Source organism: Eurypyga helias, unplaced genomic scaffold (genome assembly GCF_000690775.1).
Source record: "Eurypyga helias isolate BGI_N326 unplaced genomic scaffold, ASM69077v1 scaffold8724, whole genome shotgun sequence".
NCBI classification, from domain to species: domain Eukaryota; kingdom Metazoa; phylum Chordata; class Aves; order Eurypygiformes; family Eurypygidae; genus Eurypyga; species Eurypyga helias.
In genome coordinates this window covers 1,413-11,489 of record NW_010244290.1, presented here as the reverse complement: position 1 = coordinate 11,489, position 10,077 = coordinate 1,413, and the positions used below count along the sequence as shown (strand labels likewise).

The 10,077-nt window shown below is 56.4% G+C and overlaps 1 protein-coding gene across 1 annotated transcript in view; it reads left to right on the top strand.

Moving 5' to 3' along the window:
- Window positions 1–389: 389 nt before the first annotated feature.
- The window catches only part of PTDSS2 (phosphatidylserine synthase 2), an 11,016-nt gene continuing 1,328 nt past the window's right edge, over window positions 390–10,077 (top strand). Inside the window, 6 exon segments of the mRNA XM_010149693.1 lie at window positions 390–599; window positions 1,544–1,594; window positions 2,764–2,877; window positions 4,482–4,600; window positions 5,411–5,525; window positions 7,756–7,901. Of these exon segments, the coding sequence (XP_010147995.1) occupies window positions 390–599; window positions 1,544–1,594; window positions 2,764–2,877; window positions 4,482–4,600; window positions 5,411–5,525; window positions 7,756–7,901 (755 nt within the window).

The following is a 10,077-nucleotide window of genomic DNA, read 5'->3' as shown; positions in this document are numbered from 1 at the left end:
CTTTCCCGCCCTGGGACGCCGGGAGCTCACCAGGGCAGGAGATGCAGCCGTTAACAGCCTTCCCCGAGTGCCTGGTGGCTTCTTTACCCTGGCCACGCGGGAGGAGAAGGGAAGGGCAGAAGGGTCGGTGAGAAGGATGAGAAGGATGAACTGCACCAGCCTGGCAGGGAGGGGGCACGGAGGAGGGGCCTAGGAAACCGAGAGCTCTCTGGTTTTTCAGCTTTAAGGAAAAAAAAGACTACTGAGTGAATGTAAGACCTCTAAATATCGAGCATCTGAGGCCCAGAAGTCAGGGATGCATGTTGCGTGACGCCTCGGGGTCTGGGTGCGTTGCAGGGGGTGTTCTGCAGCACAGAAAAGGATAAACGCGCGTTTGGGGTTGACCGTTGATGGTCGTTCTCTTTGAGCAATTCTGCGTGTCGCTGCCTACTAAGGGGAGCGGTGGGGTTTGTGTTCTTTTGCAGACCGTGCAAGATGGCAGGCAGTTCATGAAGTACATTGATCCGCAGCTGGGTGTTCCTTTGCCAGAAAGAGACTACGGGGGAAACTGCCTCATTTACGACCCTGGCAATGCAACGGATCCGTTTCACAACGTCTGGGTAAGAAACAAAGCGCGTGTGGGTTTTGGTTAAAGATTGCTCAATTGAACCCTTCGGAGCGCAGTCAGGAGTCTTCCTGAGCGTTGAGGGAGCGAACAGGTCACGGCAGGCTCCAGCCTGACCTTTCCTGTCCGTCGGATGGAGATGTCCTTCATATCCCAGTTCCACTGCCCAGGAGAGACCGGAAGCTGTTCGACAACTCTCAGATTGTTGATGGAAAGCTTTTCCCCCAGGGGTTTGGGTTTATTTGTGTGTTTACGCGCAGTCGCCTTGAGGCAGGAAGTTCGGAAGTTGCGTGTTGCCAGGCAACCCCGATGTGGCACGTTTCTGAGCACCAGGAACCGCCGGGTTGTGGCCTGTCGCTGGCGGAGGGAAGCCTTGATGTTCAGGGGCGAAGGATTACATGCAGCTGCCCGGCTGCGTGGAGCTGTTGGCGCGTGTGTAGTGGGGAGCACCGAATCCTCTGGGTCCGCGTGGAAGTGTTCGGTGCACCAGGGACTGGGATGACGGAGCAGCCGCAGCCGGCCTGGCCGGGACTCGGAGCAGGCAGCGCTCTGCCCGGGGACTCGCGGTGGCAGGCCTGCTGAAGCTACATCCGAGATGGGGCTGGTGAGAAACGCGCCTTCTTGCTCTGGTCTGAAGGCATTCTGCTTCCGTCCCCTGGGAAGGGAAGGAGCGTGCCACGGAGCAGGAAAAGGTAGCCTCTGCTTAATCAACCGGATCCCAATTCCAGTTTCTGGCCTCGAAGTTGTTCGCCGTGCGTGCAGGCTGGCCTGTTTGCTCGCTGCGCTGGGGAGCGCGCGCCCGTGAAATGCGTCTGGTGTTTAGTTGTGTGACGACTTGGCTTTGCTGCTGCGGGTTTTGGGGAGAGGGAAGAATCGAGCCTTGCGAACGGGTGGTGGTGTGCAGCACAGCGTGACCTACGCCCTCTTCTTGGTTTACAGGACAAGCTGGATGGGTTTGTTCCTGCTCACTTTTTTGGCTGGTACCTGAAGGTAAGAATGGGTCCTCCGTTACCCTTCTGTTCCAGTACCGCTGCTTCTGCCTCGCTGATGCCAGGCTCTGCCATCAGTTATGTTAGCCAGTGGCCTGTGAACCAGACTGAGCATTTGTAGCGCGTGAGAGGCTTTTGTGGTTTTGCCCTGCCTGCGCTGGGTCACCTCATTTCTTTCCAAAGTAACGATCCCTTGACAAACCCCTTCCCCCAGCACACTCGGAGGAGGGCAGTAAAAGCAAACATCTTTGCTCCTGCAGCAAGGCAGACGCCCCTGAGCTCCGCACGCGGCGTACGGGAGGGCGGTGGAGGTCTGGTTACCCCGGCGTAGGGGCGCGATGGCGTGCTGCTCCTGCTCCGTGTCAGGCTTTTCCCAGCCCAGGACTTCCAGTCGTTACCAGGACGGTGGTTTAATTGCTGTTACTTCGCCGGTTCCAACCCCTGTAAGGGCATTCCGGCTGCGCTGCTCTCTGGCAGAACGCATTCAGCATGTGCTCTCCTGATCCCTTCGGCCTAGCTGTCAGCTTTTTAACCTCGGCAAACGTGGGCGCTGCCTTTATCCCGCCCTGCAGGCCTTGTGTGCTTTGTTGCCTGCAAGGCCACCGTACGTCGCAACCTGAGAAAGCGCAGGCTGCTTCAAATGAGCCACGAGCAAGGGGTTGGTTCCCTTGCACAGGTGCAGGGGTATTCCCGTGGGTGTGTTGGCCTGGATTTCTCCCATAACCAAAGGATGAGCGTGAGTTGGACTCGATCCTAAAGGTCCAGGCCAGCCTAAATGAGTCTGAGTCTGAGTCGAGGGCAGAGATGAGGTTGTTGGGAGTTTCATGACCCTTTTCCGGATACAGGAGACAAGGTGCTCGACTCTAGAAACAACCGGTAAACAACCCTGTGTGCCCTCTGCCTTCAGCCTCCAGAAAGGGTTAATCTCATATTCCTTAAGTGACCACTTCTGAAATGAAGGAAAAACCCCATCATTCTTCCCTAAACTGTTACAAAACTAAACCTGAGCAGGGTCTCTGTGGTGTTTCCGGAGTTCTCCTTCGTTTGGATTTCTCCAGGGCAGACGTCTGGTCCTGCTCGCTCTGGCACGCGAGCACGCGCGCTTGCGGCGGCTTGGGTCTGTCGTGCAGCTCGTGGAACCTGACAGGCTCTTTTCCTCCCTTCACGCAGACCCTGATGATCCGCGACTGGTGGATGTGCATGATCATCAGCGTGATGTTTGAGTTCCTGGAGTACAGTCTGGAGCACCAGCTTCCGAACTTCAGCGAATGCTGGTGGGATCACGTAAGTACCCGGATCGCAGGGGGTTGAGAGAAGCGGAAGTGTGTTTTAACGGGACGGGGTGGGAAGCGGTGAGAACCCAGTTATATCACGTGCACGTGGCCAGAGAGGGATGCGTGACTGCTGCAGCTCAGGAGCATTAGAATCATGGAATCACAGAGCGGTTTGGATGGGAAGGGACCTCACAGCCCCCCAGCCCCACCCCCTGCCATGGGCAGGGACACCTTCCATAGCCCAGGGTGCTCCAAGCCTCATCCAGCCTGGCCTTGGACACTCCCAGGGATGGGGCATCCACAGCTTCTCTGGGAACCTGTCCCAGCGCCTCCCCGCCCTCTGTGGGAAGAATTCCTTCCTGATGTCCCATCTCAGTCTCCCTTTTCCCATTCAAACCCGTCACCCCTCGTCCTGTATCACGTTGGTGCTTCTCCGTGTTGAGTTTGTAACGAGTCTGTATAATTTTGTGGGTGTTCAAACTATTGCACCAGGTGAAATGTTTGTGTGGGTTCATCTCGCACCAGAGAGCATCTCAGGCTTTGCCTGAGCATTTTCGAATGTTTGGTGGTGGTACAAACCATAAAATCTGAGACCAAAAGGGGAAACTTTGTGTATAAACTTTCAGATGGTGATATTTTTTCTTGCCTGTTAAGAAAGAAATACCCAAACTCAATGCAGTTTGTGTCCAGCTCTTCCTTCTGTGCCAGCCTGGCCTCACGATTTTCTGGAGACGGTGAATACCGCTGTGTTCAGAACGTCTGGTTTGTGAAACTGCTTTGAACGCTGAAGGTCTGGCCTTGCTGAGACGCTGCGTGGTCCTTGCACCTGATGCTCTGTAACTGTTCTTCACCTAAAATACTGCTTGTCTGGATTTTCGCCAGCCAGAGGGACTACTGTGATCTAGTTTCTCTGGGAAACACAAGCTCCAGAGCTTAGGGACGCGCTTTTTTTCCCCTTTCCCCTCTGAACGGGTTACCAGAGGGATCAAAGCCACCTACATCCATGGCACGCAGCCACGGTTCGGATGTTGGTTTGGCTTCATCTTGCGGTACGGGCTCTTCCCCAGGGTTGTAATGGTTTGCTCTGCGGTTGTATGTGTAACGGCGAGTACATTATGTGTAAAGACACCAGGCAAAGCTGGTTTGCCTTCCAAGGAGCTCGGTACAGGATTGCTCGGGCTGCGGGGCACAGCCAGGCTTTTCAGCTCAAGAGCTCCATCTCCAGAGCTGGCGCGGGGCAGTCGGAGTGCGGGCAGGAAGCGCTTGCTCGGTGGCCCATCTCGAGCCTGGCAAAAGGTCGTTCCTTGGGAAGCAGCCTGGAGCTCGACGGGTGCGTTCAGTTACTGGACACAGCAAACTCTGGTCCGTAGGAACACGCTCCGATGCTTTTCCTTGGCATGTTTGCGAAGCTCTCACGTAGGAGCGGAGTTGACGGTAGGTGGGGAGAGGTCTGCCGCAGGTTAATTCGGCAGAAGGGAGCCTACAGCCGTCTTCCGCGGAACGCTTTGCTTTGCTGGAGTAGGCTGGGCAGCTGGGGGGGTTTTCCTGGCAGTTCAGCCCTTTTACCAACCTCGGTGTTTCTCCTCCAGCATGGCTGTGTTCTTCTCCTTGCAGTGGATAATGGATGTGATCTTATGTAACGGACTCGGGATTTACTGTGGGATGAAGACTCTCTCTTGGCTTTCCTTGAAAACGTACAAATGGCAAGGACTTTGGAACATTCCTACGTACAAGTAAGTTGGTGTAGAAAGCGACTTCGCCAGCAGCAGCGCAGCGCGAAGCTGGGGCCCGTGTTGGTGGCTGAAGGGTTGTTCCGGGGGGGCTAATGGGAATTAAGGAACGGACGTGCGTGTAGATGGCTCCGGCGGCAGCAGCGCAGCGCGAAGCTGGGGCCCATGTTGGTGGCTGAAGGGTTGTTCCAGGGGGGTTGATGGGATTTAAGGAACGGACGTGCACGTAGATGGCTCCGGCGGTGTCCGTTAGGACTGCGCGGAAGGCCCTCGGTCAGACCTGAGGTGTTTATCCTGCGAACGAGTGGTGCAAATGCACGTGTCTGTCACCAGCGTCGCCCGGAGTCGGGGGATGAGGCCGGCTTGTGGAAATGAGCCGGCGTAATGACGTCGCTGAAGGGGATGCAGGAGTCCAGGTCAGGCTCCTGCGCTCTCACTGACAAGGATCTGCTCGGTCCTTGGGCAGATAATGCATTCCCCAGTAACCCGGGCTGTGTCGGGACGGGGACACCGAAGCGTAGAATGCAGTAAGTCCCCGCAGTCTGTCCCAGCAGCAGCTGCGCTCCCCCCGTGTCTCTGAGCGACGCAGAACGAGGGGCTGCACACGCAGCGGGTGCGGAGTGCTACGGTGATGGTCTGAGCCGCAGGCTGCTCTCCGACTCGGGACGTAACCTCGTTAAGAAGGAATTTTTATGGAGTCAACGGACGTGTTTTGCATGTGTGAACCGGCGTCTCGAATGGATGTCGGTAGGTGCCTCTCACGTGCTGTTTCTTAAAACCACAAGAACGTGTTCTGCTTTTTTTTATTGCCAGAGGTAAAATGAAGAGGATCGTCTTCCAGTTCACCCCGTACAGCTGGGTCAAATTTGAGTGGAAGCCAGCGTCCAGCTTACGCAGATGGCTGGCAGTCTGCGGGATAATCTTTGTGGTAAGGACACTTCTCCGTCTCTTCTCTCCCGCTGGATTTCATGTCTCGTAACGCTCAAGCAACTGCACACGTGGGAACAGGCTGAAACCCTGACACGTGACGTTTCCTTAGCTGGGGCTGGAGGTCACTCTCAGACCCTGGGGAAAAGCTGGCTGTTGCCGTGTCTGGGGGCTCACGGACTCATTCCCGAACTCCCTGCTGGCTGCATGGCATTGACCAGCGTGACCTCTGACCTGTCCGTGGTCCAGCAGGGAAGCGCTGCTACCATGGCCGTTGGCTGTGGGGGAAGGTGGCTTGTGTCTCTCAGCCTGAGGCAGGTAAACCTGGCGTTACGGCTGGAGGGGACTGTCGCCAGAGCCTCAGGCCTCTTAGCCCTGAGCGGCGCGGCTCCTGCAGCACACCCTTCTGCCTCGCAGGGCAGTTGGATGCAGACTGAAATAACTCAGCTATCCCGGGTTTTTGTAATGCTTCACTGAACGCGTAGCACGTGATGGTGTTGATGGCATCCAGCTTGGCCAGTTCCGGTGACGGAGCCCCCCCATTTAGGCAGAAGTTGGCCTCTCCAGCACTCGCAACAGACGGGCAGTCTCCCTCCTGCTTGTGGCTGCCGGAGCGGCGGAATCTCTGTTGCGGGAAGGCATCGCCGGGAATTGATAGCTCCCGTTTCAGTCGGGGATGGTGTGTGTGACACTGCGGGGGAGGATGAACTGGGCAGTTGAAGTGCTTTCTCCCCACTCCACCTCTTGCCAGCGGGGGACTTTGGCCTTTGGGCTGTCCGTGGGACGTCGCTTGGCTCTGCTGGGAGCAGCTCCGCCTCGCTTCAATTCAGCTGTGAAACTGGGCTAAACCCCCCTGTGAGCCCTCCCGTCATTCCAGAGGCAGTGGGAACCAGCCGGTTCCAGTGTCACTGCTGGGTTTGTCACAGTCGCTGGCGCAGACACCTTTAAGCATCTTGAAGTAGGTGGGACATGACCCTGGGGTTGGTTTATTCTGGGGCCCGTCCAGTGAAGCTCCCGGTTGCGCTCTTGCCTCAGCTCGGCAAGCCACGGCCCCTCTCGTAGCAGCATCACCTCGTACCCTGGTGGCAAAGGGCCCACCCGAGGTGCCTCAGGAGCAAGGGGCTGTCCGTAAGCGAGCAACGAGTTGGCAGACTCAGTCGAATACGGGTTCGCATCGCCCCGTTTCCGCTACGTCCAACGCTTGCCAAGCTCACGCGGCACAACGGGCTTGCTGAGGTTCCCAGAGGTACTGGGAGAAATGAAGTAAAAGTGCCACGTAAACAAACCACCCCGCGTCTCCGGGTGGTTACTGGGTGCGTAATCCCAACTTCTTGCACCCTGAGGAAGTGGTGCTGGAGCAGATTGTGCAGCGGAGAGATGCCCTTGAATTCGTGCTAGGCTCCGGTAGAACGACAGCAGTTTATGAGCAGCTCCTGCTTTTGGCTCACTCTTTTGGGCTGAACAGTCCTTAACGCCACTGGTTATCATTTCTCTGAAGGGAGAAACTTGCCTCTGCTCCCTTAACCACATCTCCAGGGCCTTGGGACCGTTCTGCAAACGGATAAGAAGCTCCCCTGGCTTCAGCAGTGACATTTGCAGAAAGAGCAAAATGAACCCAACAAAACCCCCAGGATGCACTGCTTATGCCTCTTGTTACTTTGGGGGTCCCTCCCTCAGATTTTCAACATAGTGAAAGGACAGGTTTAAACAGAAAGAGGGAGATGGAGATGGGACATCGGGAAGGAATTCTTCCTGCAGAGGGTGGGAGCACTGGGACAGGTTCCCAGAGAAGCTGTGGATGCCCCATCCCTGGGAGTGTCCAAGGCCAGGCTGGATGAGACTTGGAGCACCCTGGGCTATGGAAGATGTCCCTGCCCGTGGCAGGGGGTGGCACTGGGGGGGCTGTGAGGTTCCTCCCACCCAAACCAGTCTGTGATTCTGTGACAAGTTGTTGCTTTTAGGATTTGTTCTCAGTTCTGCAGGTACTTCAAGCTCCCGATAATCTTGCTCAAAACAGGAGGCAGGGCTTGCCCAGGTTTCTGTTGGAGTTTTTTAATACCTCTTCCCACACACAGAAAATTGGCAAAAACCCGACTGTTCTGGGCCGTTGGCACGAGCGACGATGGCACGCTCAGTGGTGCCCAGCAGGCCTTGGGGGCGGGGGGAGTCCGGGAGGTTCCAGGCTTCATTCAGCAGTCTACAGAATGGAATTAAAATGTCCTTTCTCTCAGTTTTTATTGGCAGAGCTGAACACGTTTTACTTGAAGTTTGTCCTTTGGATGCCACCAGAACACTACTTGGTCCTGTTGCGACTTGTCTTTTTTGTCAACGTGGGCGGTGTGGCCATGAGGGAGATCTACGACTTCATGGACGACCCGTAAGCCGCTCCTCTTGTGTTTACACCGTGCCGAGCCGCACCTGCTTCCCTCTGGCTCCCGCTAGCTGGTGTCTGTCGCGGGGCCGTAGTGTGTCGCGGACAAAGAGACCCAGTCCCAAAGCATCTGCTTTGTGTCCCTTTGGTTGGAGGTGAAATTCGGGCTGCACCCGGTTAGAGAAGCGCTGTCATCAAGGGCATTGTGTGCGCCCTGGTTTTAACAGCTGCTTTGAATCAACGGTGGCTGGGTGGAGAATGTCGTGTGTAAAGTGGGCGGTGGGCAGAGGAGCTCTGAGCTCCGCTTTCAGGCACCACAGTCCCTTGCTGTGTCTTCTGAGGACAACAGGGCCCAACCAAAAAACCCCGTGTTTCTTAAAGGCACCTTTTTTCATCAAGGGCATTGTGTGCGCCCTGGTTTTAACAGCTGCTTTGAATCAACGGTGGCTGGGTGGAGAATGTCGTGTGTAAAGTGGGCGGTGGGCAGAGGAGCTCTGAGCTCCGCTTTCAGGCACCACAGTCCCTTGCTGTGTCTTCTGAGGACAACAGGGCCCAACCAAAAAACCCCGTGTTTCTTAAAGGCACCTTTTTCCTTGAGCCATCTTCCAGCTGGGGCCTGGTCCCCAGGAGCTCGGGGCACCCTCTGTGCTGGTGTTGAAGGCGAGGTGCACCCACACGCAACAGTGCAGGTACTTCAAGCATCGTATCTGTCCCTGCTGCTTTTGTTTCTGCAGAGCATGTAGGACCCGAGAAAGCCTTGTTCAAAACCACAATTGCTTTTAAGCTGTAGCAGTAATGTCCTGAATGGCCCGAGCCCACAGCTTAAGTCTAAGACAGCATCTGGCTTCGAGGGATGTTCGTTGTCCCCGACCAGCGCAAAAGGTGCCTGTGGTGAGAATTTAGGGTTCCAGCGTTCCCTGAAGATCAGTTTTCCTTGCAAGGCTTTGACTCCTGGAACTGGGAAGAAGGGTCAACCCACATTGCTTAGTCGGATCTCAGGACATCAGCAGTGGCAGGCTGCCCTGCCCTTGGGCTCGGGCCTACTGGTTTGGGACATGCTCCAGCTCAAAGGTGGAGGAGGTCTCTGCCTCGCACTGGTGAGCTCCTCTCCTTGGCACCGTTGCAGTCTCCTGGTCCTTGTGCTTCAGTTGGAAAAACTCCTTTGCCCCCCTTTGCCCCGTGGCATAACACTGCCCTTGAGGAGACTCATCAGTCCCCGGTCCCTGGTCTCTGGGTCGGTTTGTTGCCGTTCTTCAGCGTGCTGGAGGAGTTCATCCAGCCCGAGCCTCAGGTCTTCATCGCTGCCACCGCCACCTACCGCTGTGCTTCAGGTGGTGGGTAAGGCGACCGCCCCCCTCGCGCTGAGGGTCACGGCTCTGCGTGGTGCCCCACGGAGCTGAGCTCAGGCCGTCCGTGCGGTGTGGCAGGACCTGCCCTCTGGGCTTACCTCATCTTCCCTGCGAAGGCGTTTGCAGCTGGGCTTCCAGCTCCTTCATGCATCTGAGCAGGGAGAGCTACCCCTGTTTTACCGACTTGGCTGGCTGGATTTTCCCTTGCACGTCACTCTGAACCGAGGAACCGGTCTGGATTCTCCCGGTTGCATTGTAGGGAGAAGCTGCTGGGGAAGAGCAGGCTGTACAGGAGGCTCCCAGCTAACAGCACATGGGAAGCCTTCCTGACCTTTTCCTTTTGGAAACTCGCTCAGCTTCTCCGTGGAGAAAGGTTGGAGTATTCCACTGACCTTCCTTGTCAGCAGCGTGGCTCACGGCCTTTTCTGGCGGCGCCTGAGACAAACCGATCACCTAACCTCGCACCAGAAAGTCGTGGAGTTCAAACACGAACGCTTTCTTCTTCTCGTTCGGGATTCCCAGAGTCTGCAGACAGTTCCAGGGCTTTGCCTGCAGGAGCTTGGTCTGAGCACGCTGACCAGGTATCTAGGGCTGAAGCAGCCCAGGAAGGGGGCGGCTCTTGGAGCTGTTGCCCAGCTCTTAGGTGCCTCGCGGCTGTTGTGCGTGAGCCGCTGCCTGCGCCCGACGGCCCGGAGCAGCAGCATCTCGATGCAGGAGGCTGTAGCCTTTGACCTTGTCTCTCCAGGGAGCCAGCGCTGAGGCTCGGAACTGTAATCTCATTCATGGGATGAAAAAAGGACTCCTCGTTAAAGTCTCTCCTGAGCAGGAAACCC